A 16831-nucleotide genomic window follows, 5' to 3' on the forward strand; every position below is an offset into this window, starting at 1 on the left:
AACGGATATCAAATTTGGACTGGAGCACGCACGGTCGCACCACGGTCGACCGTGATGGCAACCGTGTGTCAACGGCTACTTTTTGAATCTCACTATAAAAGGCAAACATTTAAAGGCATTTGAAGGGGACCCTCTTGCATATTTCAAAGGCTTATTTTCAGTGATCACAAGTGCATCAATTACTACTCAAATGTGATCAAGCAAGAGAAGATTCTATGATCTTATAGATATAGAATTGGGTTGTTGTAAACTTACTAATCAAAATCATTTATCTTGTGAGTTTACTTAATGTAATGTATGTCCTAGTATTGTGTTAGGATCATCATTGCAACGTGTATAACTCTTGTAACTTCAATTAGTAGAAGCATAGGCTAGCATACTGATCTACTTCCTTAAAGGGACTTAGGAAGTTGATTAATCTTATTTGGAGATTAATACTTGTCCAAGGTGAAGACAAGTTGATCTAGGTTGGAGTTGATCTTTCAAAGGGATAGAAAGATTAGGTTTGTTGTCTACCAAAGAAGTTGAAGATTTGTAAATCGGATCTCCACCGGGTTTGGAGAAAAGTGCTTAATGAAGCAACAAATCCCGATTAGTGTAATCGGGGAGTGGATTAAGGTGGACTAGTTAACATCCACCCGAACCACTATAAATCCTTGTGTCTATGTTCTTTACATTACTTCATTTATCATTTTGAACATATACACTACACACATCAAGTTTGAGTTGAGTAGGTTGATCAAAGTTGAATCGAATTTGGTGATCAATCGAAAAAGTGTTAAAAACGTATTAAGTAACTATTCACCCCCCTCTAGTTACTTACAAACTTGTTGATGTGATGTCCATGAAGAAAGCTTGGAGAAGCATTTTTTAGAAGCAAGAAGATGAGAGGTGATTTTTTTAGAATGTGCAATGTTTTTTTTCCCTTGAAACTTGGTAGGATTTAAAATCATACCCAACCATCAAGTATTTTAAAATCCATCGTTCATATGATTAAAATTACAAGTTCCTTTTAAAAATCATAAAAAAGCATATGATTTCATGGAACCTCAAATACAAATCTCATGAAGTGCCATCAACCAAACGCCCAGTGGCGTTTGATTCGAGGATTTGAAATCCTTTGAAATTTGATAACTGAAGATTTTGAAGCCTATCATGTGGTGGGTTGGGGGCTTTGTAAATCGAAGACGCAAAACGTAAAATGTAAAAAATAAGCGTAAAATGTAATCCTAAACGTAATACATCAACGTAAAATGCAAACCATAAAACTTAAATGTAAAACGTAAAACTAAAAACCATAATATGTGAAACGTAAACCGTAAAACTTATAACGTAATACGTAAAACGTAAACCTAAAACGTAATAGTAGTACATAAACGTAAATCGTAAGCGTAAACGTAAAACGTAAAACGTAAACACAATCATAAATTCTAAACGTAAATCATAAACGTAAAGAATGATAAACATGAAATTTATAAATCCCTCACATATACAGAGGATTTTGAAATACCATACTCACATAGTCACAAATCGTAGTCATGAAATTCTTTAATGAACATAAAATTTTATGGGTTTTAAAATGCAAATTCCTAAAAATCCTTCAAACTCAACCAACCGCAAATAAGAATTTCCATTCCTATTTTCAAATCCGCGAAAAAAATGTTACCTAAGTAACCTTGTATTGTAGCCCAAGTGGTAATGACCTGACTCTCTTTTAAGAGGTCGGGAGTTCGACTCACGGGAGTTACAACATTGCACACAAGGTTATCTCTTGATCTTGAAATCTACCCAAGGTTGCATTTTGTACATCGCGTTGCGGAGGCGATGGAGGAGGAGATTTTACCCGCCATGCTTTTGAATTAATCCGATTTTACTCCAGGCAGCAGGAGATGATTGCGTGAGTGGTACTTAATATAGAATGGTTTGGAACATCTTTGACTCTGCCGTTTTGCAAACTGCTTTCCATCTTTAACACCACGCTTGTATATTTCTTACCACATTTTAATTTAATTTTATTTAGTATTTAGTATTTAGTATTTTAGTAAGTTAGTAATTAAATATTAAATAATTAATAATTAATTCATTATTTTATATTGTTTTTGTTTCAGCTCATCTTTCTCTCAAATTAATCGAATTGACTGTCTTTTTTCATTCTAATCTAAACATCTAAACACAAATAAATTAAAACTAGGGTTTTTGTTAGCTTTTGCCTTCAATTATTATATCCAGAGCGGCCAATCGGTGTATCTATAGCTTCTAATCTTCACATCATCTAAGCTTTACAGATCTATAATTCAACATGTTTTGGCACCTTACATCTCTTTCCGCTTCTTCACCTGTAAGTTTCAATTTCACAATTACATCATTTCATTTCATTTATTCTCATATATAACATATACATATACATATACATATACATATACATATACATATACATATACATATACATATACATATACATATATAGATATAAAAATAGATATAGATATAGATATAGATAGATTTAGTTTCATGCAATTTATTGCGAGTTAATTATAGTTAACTGTATTAATTAAATGTTTGTTTGATCTATGTTAGCTTTGTATTATTTTCCTCTTTTGTAGTGGATCCTGTTTGAAATTATTTTTGTTTATTATTAATTTTAGCTTTGTATTCGAAGTTAAAACAATGAAATTTGCAATTATATTATGCTTGACTATCGATAAGTCAGGTAATAAGTGATGAGGTGGATCCAGATATTCATTTGATTGAAATCGTTTTTCGTTATTTTGTTGATTAATCAGTTGTATTGAATTGCTTCAGGCTAGTTTTATTTGTGTTGCTGGATGTTATTATCTTTAAAATCGTATGGCTTGTTTTACGTTTAGGTCGAGTCTATTTTGGACAAGGACATTTTCACTTTGGAAGAGCTTTTGGATGAAGAAGATATTATTCAAGAATGCAAAGCTTTGAATAGCCGTCTCATTAACTTGTAATTGGCTTTATCTTAGTAATTTGTAAAATAATTGATTATCATAGTTGAAGTTTGGTAAATATTCATGACTTTGGATTAAATTGCAAATAGGATGACTAGAATATATGTGTTGTACTTAGAGAGTGCTTGTTTTTCAGCCTGCGCGACAGAGCTCAAGTTGAACAGTTACTGCGATACATCACAGAGGAGCCTCAGGAGGATGCTGATAGCAAACGTATTTTCAAGTATGTCATGGATCATTACTTGACACACACATAAAACCATATCATTTCATGTCCTATAAATTGTATACGAGATTAGGAGCCAAATTGGTCAAATATAATAGTTCTTTTTAATTTTTAGGTTTCCCTTTATTGCTTGTGAGATCTTTACATGCGAAATTGATGTGATCTTCAAGACTCTAGTGGAAGAAGAAGAGGTTCCCATTTGATTTTGGTTTCTGCTTTTTATCTTGTATGAGTTATTACAGAAATCATACATAATTATATTCAGTCTCACATAATCTTCCTGCTGAATCTTAACTTGCAGCTAATGAATCTACTTTTCTCGTTCCTGGAACCAAACCGTTCGCACAGTGCCTTGCTGGCTGGGTACTTCAGCAAGGTATGTTTTCTTTGAACCTGGATCCTTATTGCATTGACTACAAGTATCTTCATCTATAGTCAGATCAATTAGAGGGACGTAAGGATATATGTTTATACGTGTGTGCGTTTTGGGTTACTAGTGTGCTGGTAGTAATTATCCTTTTCTACTTGGAGATTGATGGATGATCATGGGTTTAATAAGGGGAAAAAAGGTGGTAATGTGACAACTTCGCGGTCCCATGTGCAATTGCACTCTAGTATTTAGCGTATGAGTATATAGGGTTTATAAGCTCATATGGTGGATCTATGTCTCTCTCGCAGATACACGTAAACACACACATTGTTTAAGATACTTTGCGAATCTTCATTTACCTGTGTGGCTTAAAACCATTGGTTGAGATATTTTCTGCCTTGCTGTAGGTTGTGATATGCCTCATGTTGCGGAAGACGGTCCCACTTATAAATTATGTTCAAGTGAGTAAACACTATCTTTGAACGGTTTTGTATTATGATTAGTTTGCTTTTTAATATTAGTGAAAAGACTTATTGATTATCGTTCTGTTTGATATCCTTCACAAAGGCTCAACCTTATTGCTCAATCACAATTTCTATTTGATATTATGGCTCTGACTTAATTTTTTGAATACTTGAAATACTTTAAATCTTACATTGATCACTATACTTTCATTATTTCAACAAGTTCTGAACTTTTATTACAAATAGCATTAAACTAAAAATTACCTAAATAGTCTACAAAGTATAAAATCTAAAGTCATTATATTGTATTGTCTAAGATTTTTTCTCGAGTTTATGAAATTAGACCACTTTGGATGAAACAGTTCTATCACGGTAAAGATGTACTATGACCTTATTATATATTTGATCCATGTAACTGCGACTTATAAAGTAACTACCTAAAAGGTCATATTGGTTTATTGGGTATTTTTTGTAGCTCATATCATTTTTCATCCATTTCACTCCAAAATCATTTTAAGGTCCAGGATATTGAGTTTTTAAAGTACTCATCCAATTTATATTGTTTTTACCTCGCTTCATGCAATTTACTTTATTTGTTATCAACGTGAGCAGGTTCATCAGTACATTTTCCAACAGCTGGTTGATTTGATCGGAGTTACTTCGATAATGGAGGTTAGTGTAATTTCAATTCCGGTTGCACAGAATTCAGCTTTTGAGCTTTATGATAATTCTTGATAAATGATCATTTATTATTGTTTTCTGAAAACAAAGGTCTTGGTGAGACTTGTTGGATCTGATGATCATATGTTTCCCGACTCCGTTGATGTGGTGCAGTGGTTAACAGAGAGCAACTTGTTGGAGATGATTGTGGATAAATTGAGTCCATCTGTGAGTGAAACATTTTATTTAATATATATGTATATATGTTGATTGTTTATGAATGTACACATTTGACAGCTTTAATGGAGTAATGGACACTCTAATGTTTCTTTTGTTCTTGAAATTACTTCAGAGCACTCCTGAAGTACATGCTAATGCAGCAGAAACTTTATGTGCTATAACTAGAAATGTATCATCACCTCTTGCCTCTAAACTTTCGACCCCGAGGTTTGTATGATCTCATATAATGGACATCTGATTATTATATATTTCTTCTGTTTATTATATTTTATCATCTTTTTTCTACAGTTATGTTTCAAGGATTTTTGGTCACGTGTTGGACGACTCACATTCAAAATCTGGACTTGTCAGCTCATTGTCTGTATGTATATCTTTGTTGGATCCAAAAAGATCGGTTCCATCTCCTCCCTTTTACTCTTTTCGAGGTCAGCATATGTATGAGTCACCTGTGCAAGTTAACCAGGAGACTGTAGGAGCAATGCTGCCCAGACTCGGTGAGTTATGTACAACTGATGTCACATTCTATTATTCAGTACAAGTCGTATGTTCTAATTCTTTCAAATATTTGTAAAGAAGTTGATAGCGTAAGGGATTTAGAAGTTACTGTATGATCTGTGCTCGATATTCAGAACTAACAGATTCTCTAAAGTTCCTAGCTACATCATACTGTTCTGCTTTTTTAATTTGTGTATGTTCTGTTTTGTATTACATGAATTGTTAAAGTAATATACGTCATTGATTAGTGGGAATATTAGTTGATTTTTTTGCTATGATTGAAATATTAAAATCTTAATGAGTATTTTTAAAGTTGTAGCCATTTTTTTAAATCTATTTGATTATCTTTTTCACTTAAAGTTACAAAGAAATTTGGAAGTTCCCTAAACGGGAACTTGGACAAGTTTGAGCTTGGTGGATTATGCATTCACGCTTCTAGTAATCCAGCTTATTTAAGTTACGTACAGTAGTCCCAAGTATGCCACAATTGCCACCATATTTAAATCATAAAAATACTTCAAAAGAGCTAAAATTGGTTTGAAGTATTGGCGTGTTAAATCGATGCACATGAATGTTCTGGAATGCAGAGTAAATTTGAAAACTTTCTGGGTGACAATGGTACTGCTAAATTTTGATGGGATGATACATGCATTGCTGGTGGTTATGTTAACTGAGTTGGGGATTATGGTAATTAGTTATTTGACCGCCCTATTAATTGTTTCAGGTGACTTGTTGAAGTTATTGAATGTATCACTAGATGAAAAAGTTCTGCCAACTACATATGGCCAGTTGACGCCTCCTCTAGGAAAGCATCGTCTGAAGGTTAGATTTACCTGATATTGTCTTGTTAATTTGTGTTATAGCAAATGTCCAATGAGATATCTACCAAGGGGTAATATGGGCGGGGATAGGCCTGGACGGACGAGTTAAACCAAAAACACTTGTCCATATCTTTTGTATATTTGTATACACTTTGTGTGTCAATACATTTATGGAAGTTACATTATTTCAATGATAATAGTTATTCTCAAATGAATTAATCTATATTGTATGCGTTAGTATAATAGTGGCTGGCTTTTGACTTGTTTGACCCGTTCTCCTTTTACCTGTTTATATTTGGTTAACCTCTCCACGAACCACAACCAGAATCAACTTATTTGTATGCCAATAGTTCGAATAATGCCACCTCATGTCCTCACCTTGCGTTGCATCCAGTTTATTATAATCTGCACTTCTAGTTGTATTTTCGCTTCTCATGGATGGTTTTATTATACGCTTGCAGATAGTGGAGTTTATTTCAGTTCTGTTGAAAACTGGGAATGAAATCGCAGAAAACGAATTAATCAGCTCTGGAACTATACAAAGAGTTATTGATCTTTTCTTTGAGTAAGACATTTCAGATATATCTCTTTTGATGTTCTTGGAATGTACAAAAGACAGCCTTGTTACTTAAATATGAAGTTGTCAACCATGGTTTATTATTAATATATGTTATGATATATTTAATATACCTATATGATGCATACTCTTACAGTCTCTTGTGTTATCAATTGATGTAGGTACCCGTACAATAATGCTTTGCATCATCACATCGAAAGCATAATATATTCTTGCCTTGAAAGCACAAATAGTATTATCATTGATCATCTTCTGCAAGCATGTGGTTTGTTGGCAAAGATTCTTCAAACAGATAATAATCCACTTCTTTCTGGAGAACTTAATCTGGTAACCCATGACACCCACTGCAATGAATGTACTTCTTAAGAGTAAATACTTGTAGCATTAGGCCAAAACGCTGTTACAACTGTTCGTTTATAAATCAGATATAAAAAGAAGAGATAAAATTTGTATACTTTGTATAATAGTTATCAAAATAAGCTTTAACTGGTATTACGTGTTATACGTTTGTAAAACAAGCCGTATCTTAAGTGATGAGTTATTCAAAAGTTCATATGAATTTGATACAGTAGTTATAACATTATTACCTCCACTGTTATTCTTCAACTTTTTCATGTGGTTTCTGGACTTTAAGTTCGACTGCCTATCTTCAATCTGCAATTTCTGTTAAATGAATGAATTTATTTACCTATTAGTATTGTAAATAAAGTTTGGATGATTCTCTTCCATTCATATTATCTATTATCTATATTGTTTCTACGATGAATGCGAATAATTTCTGGACTTTGTAATAGTTGCTATGTATTATGCAGCCTACATTGCCTGCTGCTGGAAGAAATGCACCCCGGCTTGGGAACCTTGGACATATAACACGAATTGCAAACAAAATATTGCAGTTGGCGAATACGGATAGTCGCATTCAGACACATATTCAGGTGTGCTGTTATTCGTTGAAATATTGATAACGGCATCAGTTAATGACTTACTTTATGCATCATAATCACTGTTGGAGAAAACCACGATCATTCCCGGTTACTCCTTTTTAAGAACAGCCCGTTTTGTACCGATTTTCCCAAATCTGTTTAATTAATCAGTCAACGTCGGTTAATGGTTTAACTTAGATTTGTTGGCCAAAGTCAAAATTGGTCAACATTTTAACATGAATTTAAACTAGCATTTTAGAGTCTTTAAATAAATGAGCGATTATGTTTATGTTTTTAGACAGTTATATTAAAGTCTGTGTTTATGTTTATGGTTTTTTCTCTTCTATATAACTATATAATTTTGAAATTTATTATTTAAATGTATAAAAAGTTAATCTGATTAATCCCCAATTACTCCCCAAATTGCCGATTGCGCTTTCGAAATCCCTGAGTAGCGTGTTTTGCAACTTGATCATAATAGGATTGTGTCTTTAGTGAAGAATATTGTACTAAGATTGATAATTGAAACTCTTCTTTTTCCAATTGTATGTGTTACATATGAATGTTTCTTTTTCTCATGGAAGCCTGTATATTAAACTTTTTTATTTTATTTTTTTTTATTTTTTTTTTATTTTTTTTTTGTGATCCAGGAAAATAACGAATGGAATGAGTGGCAGACTACGGCATTACAGGACCGGAATATGGTTGAAAATGTGTACCGATGGGCTTGTGGGTATGTTTCTTGCTATCCCACTGCCATTTACATTTACAAGGCTACAAAGTTATTTTTTTTATGATTTCTGCTTAAAATATCTGTGTGAAACAAAATATGCGAGTCGTGTGCTCTTATTTGATATTGCCAATTGGCCATAGAGCCGTTGACTATCGAGGTTCAAGTATCGTGGTCTTCTTTCTCCCGAGTCCTGTAGCCCTAATGTTTAGGTGTTGCCTTAGATTTTAGGGGTATGTTTTTTGCTACCCACTGTCATGTACATATATATGCCTACAAAGATCCTTTTGATGCTTTGCGCATTAATTTTAATGTGTGAGAACAAACAAACGTAAGTCATATTGTGCTATTATTTAACATCGCCATAGAGACGATGACTATCGAGGTCAAGTACATCTTTCTTTTTGTCCTGTAGCCATAATGTTTAGTTTTTGCCTTAAATCTTTCACTTTCTTGTTTTCATATTTTCATAATACTTATTTTGTGTCTCCTCTTGATATTTTCAGTCGACCTACTTCACTACATGATAGGAATAGGGATAGTGATGAAGATGACATTCATCATGACAGAGACTATGATGTTGCTGCTCTAGCAAATAATTTAAGCCATGCATTTAGATACAATGCATATGATAATGAAGAAGGTGAAGAGGTATGTTGCAGGTCTATTTATATTCGTTCCATTTTGCTTTATGTTTAAAATAATTTTTATATCATGATTATGGACTTATGGCGATCTTTATGTTATTGCAGGGACATGAAAGTCTCGGTCGAGTTGACGAGGTACTATTATGCTCATTGTTTCTTTTTCTGCGTGTATACATAGGGACGATTATTGCATAGGTTGGGTGACCCGTGACCGGTTTAAACATATTATTTTGATATAGGTCGAAGTATGTCGGGTTGGGTTGATTTGTTAACATTTTCTTGTCACAAGATGGGCGTGAGGCTGGTTGGGGGAAGGTTCAGACAAGGTTGTGTTTGGGTTGACCTGGATACAGTCTTTTGTCCTTGTTAATAATTTTATACATTATAAAGATTATTACAATAGTTATGTCTATACAATAATAATCCAAGTTGTTGAAAAAACCAATTTATGTGGTTTGCATGAATAAAAAAATAGGTTCTGATTGATTTTACAAGCTCTTAGACCCATTTGGATCTCGTACAGAGTACTTCTCAGATAAATCAGGAGCTTCATGAACATCTTAACTTCTAGATTATGTTAGTCGATTGTTTAATTTCTAGATAAGTTCGTGTATTAGACGAGTTTTAATGATTTAAGTATTATTACAGTACTTAGGGTTAGATTTATGGTAGTTTCTAAGATCTGTTTTATCTGTTATATATATGTGTGTGTGTGTGTGTGTGTGTGTGTGTGTGTGTGTCTATATTTGATTCTGATACTGTATCTGCAATTGAATTTGGAGATGCAGGAGGGTTACTTTGACGATGATTCTGCTGAAGTCGTCATATCATCCCTGAGGCTGGGTGATGACCAAGGCAGGTAAGCTTCTGGAAAATGGATCATAAATCTTCTAGTCAGCCTTCGTCTGCAGTTTCGGCCCCATTTACCTTTAAAAAGTCTATTTGGATTGTTTATATTTGAATGACCCAGTTGGGTTAAAGATATAATAAGATACACCTAAAAGGATATGGATAAAACGGTTTAAACATAGCTAATTATATCCAAAGTGTACTCAACAGCATAAATCCTCCTACACCCCAGTTTGAAGAAAATTAGTTTTTGTTAGTGTACTTTAGGTAATCATACTTGGTATACAATTATAAATTATTTGAAAATTAAAAAACAAAAAGGAAATTCTAATTTTATCCCGATGGAGTATTTGTATTGCAGTTCAATCATCAATCTAACTTGCTCTTTTTTTTTTGTTCTGTGCAACAGTTTGTTTACAAATTCCAATTGGTTTGCTTTCCAAGATGATAAAATGGGTGATGCAACTATGACAGCAACGTCACCATCAGACATGATGGACGAGATCAACCTAAAGGAATCTTCTACTGTTAATAACTCCAATCGTGATGATGATGATGATGTCGTAGTTGGGGCAAATGAGGAGTTTCCTGATAGCAAATTATCCACTTCTATCACCAATCGGAGCCCAAATCCGTTTAGTGAAGATTACGAAGCAAATGAAAAAACAAGCGCCTCGGATGCTGACTTTTTCAGATTCGAGTCAACAGACAGTGAAGACTTATTTGCAGATAGACCTATGCCCGATTGGGTCGGATGGGGTGAGCCTGTTGTTGGGTCAGGGGTTAACCCTTTTGAAGACGACATTAATATTCCTACTACTGTTGACATTCCTAGTTCACCCGAGACACCAGTTGGGGATGGGCTCTCAGTCAGCCCAGGTTCAACGTCTCTACCCAACGGCTCATTGAGTGAAGGGTCAGTTGTATCATCTGATACAAGCCCAAAAGATGGTGCGGTGCCTTCTTTATTTGAAGAAGATGTTGAGTTTGTAGGGGTCGAATCAGACGGGTCAGAAAAGGCTATGGATAAAGCTCTTAAAGAAGGCACTGTCGGTGAAGCTGGAGCTTTAAAGAGACAGGTTACAGCAGCTAGTGGAGTTGAAAACGAGAAGGATAACGAGAAAGATAACGAAAACGAGGCAAAAGAGTTCAATGACAACAATTATTGGAGGGTGGATCAAGAGATTGTGGTTTCGGAATGAAGATGAAATGATGGCAATGTTTGTATTAAAGTGATGTACAGTAAAGTATAATATATTTTTCTGAAATGGACATAGTTGTGTAGGTTAATCTAAAATGTTTGACTACTACTTGGTTATTACTTATTGTTCAGGGTCTTTTTTTTTCTTTTTTCTTTTCTAAATATGTTTTACAAATTAAATTAATTGTGAGGTATTAATCACTCCTCTTGTATCACTTTGTATTCTTGGTCTCTTCCAGGTATTGTTTTCTTTAGACTTTTACTTGCAATCATATTTTCTAGTTATTAAAAAGCCGACGTTCATTGTGAACTGAAACTACGAATACACTGAACGGAAACTAATATGATTGGACTTTGAAGGTCAGTGAGATGCTAAGTTTCGTTTCTTAGCATTCTAATAGTAAAGGTCTGGGTGTTCAGTATTTGAATACGACACGAATTTATCAGGTTAGAGATTTGTAATTAAGTTACAAATCTTCATTCTAGTATTTAAAAGTGAAAATTTAAACATCAGAATTTATGATTTTGCTGAATGTGTATATTTGTATACAATTTGTTTGACATTTTTTAGTCTTCAAATTGTATTAGTTAGTGTTAGTGCATTATTTAGTTTAATTAATCGTGAATGATTATGCAAAAATGAACTCAGATTATTGCAAGATGATTAACATAGTGGTTATATTAATCGTTAGGAATTATATATTTGTGTTAACGTCATGAAAGACACGGGACGATTAAAGAAGCCATGAGGCGACGATCTGCTTGACCTTATTCACTTTGTCAGGTCATTGTTCGGGTCAACGTAGGGGTGTTCATCGGTTTATTTTAAACCGTTTGAACCGAACACCAAATCGAAAAAATCCAAACTGAGTTTATAAAATGGTTTTCGGATCGAGCGAAACTGAAAACCGAATTCAAATTCGATTTTTGGTTTGGTTTTTGGTTTTGAAATTTCTGAATTTGATTAACTGAAAACCGATTTCAAATTCGATTTTCGGTTTTGAAATTTCTGAATTTGGTTAACCGAAAATCGAATTCAATCTAGACATTATTAAATAAATATATTAAGTTATCTATATACATGTGTTAGATATATGATTGAGTAGATAATTTACTTTTTCAAGTCAAAATTTGTTTGGTCGGATTTCAAATCCTATTTAAAATATATAATTCATATTTTTTTGCTTATTTCTTTCTCTCCACATTCTTATATATGTAACCAATTCAAATCGACTTTCTCTTAATTATTGATTTTGTTTATTTTCTTGATATAATGTGTATTGTATTATGATATTTTATAAGCTTATATAGTCTTATTGTATTTTGTAAATTTGTATATATACGTTTAATTATATATATTAGCTTAGTACGACATATTACAAAGTTAATAAGATAATGTTTGTTCACCTTGTAGGGAAAAAGAATAAAATTGATTTTGAAAGTCGAATTCGGTTTTAACCGAAACCAAACCGAATTCAAATTCGGTTTTCGTTTTCGGTTTTAATATTTGAATTCGGTTTAGGTTTGGTTTTCGGTTTTGATTTTAATAGTTTGAAAACCGAAAAAAACGAACCGAATAACCCGGAAAACCGAAAACCGAATCGATGAACACAACCAATCGAAACACCCAAGTCTCCAATTCATCATTTAGAGTCAAGTCAACTTTGTTTTGCCTAAACAAGTCTAAGCTTCTTTAGTTTGATTATATTTGCTTATTGAGTTTGATTATATGTTCTTCAAAGTTTCAAGCAGATAATTTTAATTTGATAGAATAGAATCGATTAATAACTATAAGTGATTCAAGTCCCTCCCCTCTTCACAATCATATTTTCCATGGACTATATTTCTGAAAAATCTATGCTAATTGCATTATTTTCGACAATGGTTCTATGTAAACATGTGGAAACACTACCCCCTTCGAAGACTTGTCGAATATTCATTGGTTTAAACGAATCTTCTTCTACTGTGATAGTATCCCTTTTAGGCACACATTGATCCATCAAACACCATTTTCCAGAAATCCCATTTGTGTACAGGTTATTCATACCAAAAAATGTCAAACATTCAAGCACGATTTTGGTGTCAACTTAGACAACCAATTGTTGATCGAAAACTAAAAATAGTATCCGCAAACGAAGGAAAACACCTACCTTTTTTTGGCGAAAAAACAATCTCGTATAGAAACGAGGTCATTTTTAAAAGAAAAACGCCCTCAACAAGAAACAAAAATGACGGGAGAAACGGGGAAGCTCGTACCTAGAAAGCAACTATCTGAACGAAACTATCTATAAACGAGCCTCTCTAACGACCCGTAATACAAACTAACCAAACAAAACCGATTACAACACGAAAAGAGGAATCACACCAAACTATCAAAACGAACCCGACCACTCGAACTCGAGGACCCGTCCTTTTCAATTTACCGTTGACCGTCTCTTTCAAGGAAAACACCTACCTGATACTACGCCTGGCTGGTAATAATGACATTAAACCTATTTCGGAACAAAACCTTTTAAAACATATACAGATGGATGCTTCATATAAACCCATTGAATAAACAACAAAACAGAAAATGTAAGAGCATTGGACATGAAACAGCAAACCAGCAAAAGAAAAAAAAAAAAAAAAAAAAAAAAAAAAAAAAAAAAAAAAAAAAAAAAAACAGTTTTGCTTGCTTATTCCTTCCCCAAAAACTGTGACCCATTCATAACTCAAAATCATAATCATAACTTGATATAACCCAAAAACCCAGCAATGGGTCATCAACAAACTTTTGAACAAAAAATTCAAAACAGTATATCTGCTTCAATAAAAATCATAGCAATACTCTAAACACCTAAGTCTTAACATAATATAAATATGAGACTGACAACTAACTAAACTAATTAACTAACTAACTAGTCATGTAGAATTTGAACTGGGAGGTTTCTTCACAACATAACTATCATTATCAATACCTGCTCCCCCCTTCTGTCTCATCTGTATCACCTTTCTGTGCGAGTTCGAGTGCAGCGACGGTATAAACGTCGGACTTGCAGCTGGTCGGTACTCGGGGAACAACCGTCCTGATCTGTACCGGACCCCACAAGCATTACACAGTGTTTTGGGCCCCATTGGACCTTCTCTCCACTGTGGAGTTTTCGTAATCTCACAATGGCTGCATTTTTTAGTCCCGTTAACAGGCTGTTGAGGAGAAAGAACTCTTCTTTTCTTCTTCACTTTTTGAGTAGGAATTAGTATGGGTGACTTTGACCATGCATTAGAACCTGAAACTGGACTGGGTCGTGAACGCTTGCTTCGAGATTTAACTGGAATGGATACTCCGGTTCGAAAAATAACAGGTGTCGTCTTCTCATTGGAGCTGGAGCTACTACCACGTTCAAGGACTGAATCAGGGCTGGGTGCCTCAAAAAATATTGGTATTCGGTACAGCTTTTTTTCATCTAAAAAAGTTGTTGGCAGTTGCTGTTTTAGTTTAGATTTGAAAGTTTCTTCATCATAAACAGGCTGCAATTTTGTTCCATCGTTCTGAGAAGAAAAACATATAAATACAAGAACGGGTACCATTTATCAATTTGCTTAAAAAAATTAATGAAATAAAAAATAACAATTAGTTAACATATAAACAAGTTTAACACAGACATTCAAATCATATGTACAGTGATAACCCTTTACTATTCAAAGACTCGAGGGGCTGTTTACTCTTTTTCTTTATTATTATTAAGTTCCTAATGAGAAAGGGTGTATGATTCTATGAGAAAGGGTGTATGATTCTATGTCTCCCAGACCAATTTTTAAATTAAGTGACAAGGAAACAACAATTTTACTTGATTAATAATGCTCTACAAAAACATATCATTAAGGGGAAAGCAAACAGGCCCTTTAAACTAAGGGTTTAAACAGACCTACAACTATGTGAATAACATGACCCTGTGCAAGTCCCTTTAAACAATCGGTTAAAGGATTTAGTGGTCCTAACTAAGGGTTTATATTACTTAATCAACCAAAGCTGAAAGCTTTATTAACAAGGAGTCAACAAAGGCAGTCAAAGCATACACTAAAAAATCATAACTTTCAATAATCACCACAAAACCTAAACTTACAAAACATGTCGACAGATTGGTAGAGCCCACACCATCACCACGACCGACAACAGGCAGCAAAACATCATCAAAAACTTCGGCTGGAATAGGACCAAGTTTCGACCAATCCTCATTAAGACCATCTTCTTCTATATTTTTATCCGGGAAATCGGATATATCAGGTATGGCATCATCATCATCATCATAAAACCCATGACCATAAGCATCATTAGTACACATTCTATTATCCTGTACAATATGATAATAATTAACCATTAACCAATATTTATTATTTATTTAATTTAAAAATACAATGAAGAACTCAAAACTTCTGCATATATATTATGCTTTTTTAGTGTATGTCTCTTGTGAATGACGTATACCAACCAATCACAACTTGTATACCAAAAAAAGTCAAAGAAACATACGGATTTTTTTTTTTTACCTTAATGCATACAAGTATATACGTATATAAAAGTATATATCTTTGCCAAAGGTTAAATATTTATTTAGTATTTATATGTGTTACAATCAACGTTTGGGCTTGTTGATAAGGTAAATATATCTTCAAAAAGTTAAAAAAAAATTAAAGATATGCAATAGAGATAGAAAATAAGTTTGATTTAAAAACAAAATCTTTATTTAATCCTCTGTTTCTTAGCCCCATTACAAATATACATTCAAAAATTAACAAAGATAAACCTTCTATAATTAAGTAAATAATGAACAAAAATAAATAATCTAATAATCACAACGCTAACACAATATGTTCGGACATTTATAAATTAATCCGTACTAATTAATTTCAACATATTGTCTGTATATATAAAGATAGATTGTATAGTATAATCCAATGATTTATCGAACTTTCCAAAAACTCTCTCTAATTTCTTCTAGAAAATTCGAAATAAATTAAACACCCTAAAAATAATGAAATAAAAAAACGACGACGTAGTGAGGGTTTAAGCTTTTAAACGCAGCATTAGGGCTCTATTTTGCCCTAGAGTAAAACGACGTCGTATCTGGTGCGTTTCAGAGCGATAGAAATGAAACACTAAAAAATGTAACGAAAATATTGAAATGAAAAACTAACCTTTGAATCCATCGCGAAACTAGGGTTTTACACCATTGCAGTTTTCAAATTTAAATTTCAAAAAAATAAAAAAGGAATTACAGTGATAGAACGCGGAAACGAGTGTGTGTTTTTTGGTGTGTGCAGATGAAATGAAGCAAGTAATAAAAAATAGTAAAATTAGGGTTTAGTGGAAAAGGGGGGAAATAAATTAAGAGATGGAGTAAATAGGGGGTGATGGTGCATGGAATCACATGGTGGTCCACACTGTACCTGATCACATTTTGTTGTTTAGTACTCAAAAGTATTCAAACTTTAACACTTTTTTAAAAAACTTGTACAGATATTTATGTAGTTCACAAAATAATAAAGAGGTGTTTTTTTAACGTGACTGTACTGTTGTAAGAGTATAGGGAGTAGTTCGGTGTTAAATCTCAGTGTTAAATTTAACACTGGATTTAACACTGAGGCCAAAATAGGGAAAATGGTTCAGTGTTAA

The 16831-nt window shown here is 33.3% G+C and overlaps 2 protein-coding genes across 3 annotated transcripts; one reads left to right on the plus strand and one right to left on the minus strand.

Moving 5' to 3' along the window:
* Nucleotides 1-2127: 2127 nt before the first annotated feature.
* LOC139844046 (uncharacterized) lies at nt 2128-11298 on the plus strand. Of its 2 annotated transcripts, none has more exons than XM_071834253.1 (19): nt 2128-2338; nt 2868-2971; nt 3112-3198; nt 3317-3392; nt 3503-3577; nt 3979-4032; nt 4648-4707; nt 4807-4923; nt 5048-5142; nt 5224-5429; nt 6155-6252; nt 6713-6816; nt 6990-7155; nt 7641-7763; nt 8402-8484; nt 8988-9132; nt 9234-9263; nt 9911-9987; nt 10387-11298. In XM_071834253.1, exons 1-19 carry the CDS (start codon nt 2300-2302, stop codon nt 11177-11179), a joined length of 2532 nt encoding a protein of 843 aa, XP_071690354.1. In that variant the 5' UTR covers nt 2128-2299; the 3' UTR covers nt 11180-11298. The 2 variants fall into 2 exon arrangements, with proteins under 2 accessions (XP_071690354.1, XP_071690355.1); XM_071834254.1 differs by having other exon boundaries at nt 9917-9987.
* Nucleotides 11299-13944: 2646 nt separating this feature from the next.
* Nucleotides 13945-16615, minus strand: LOC139844375 (GATA transcription factor 11-like). Its single transcript, XM_071834595.1, has 3 exons — nt 16354-16615; nt 15282-15509; nt 13945-14706 (listed from the first exon to the last, which is right to left on the minus strand). The coding sequence occupies exons 1-3, from the start codon at nt 16363-16365 to the stop codon at nt 14080-14082; spliced, it is 867 nt and encodes a 288-aa protein (XP_071690696.1). The 5' UTR covers nt 16366-16615; the 3' UTR covers nt 13945-14079.
* Between the last annotated feature and the right edge of the window lie 216 nt (nt 16616-16831).

The sequence above is a fragment of the Rutidosis leptorrhynchoides genome, chromosome 4, assembly GCF_046630445.1.
Source record: "Rutidosis leptorrhynchoides isolate AG116_Rl617_1_P2 chromosome 4, CSIRO_AGI_Rlap_v1, whole genome shotgun sequence".
NCBI classification, from domain to species: Eukaryota; Viridiplantae; Streptophyta; class Magnoliopsida; order Asterales; family Asteraceae; genus Rutidosis; species Rutidosis leptorrhynchoides.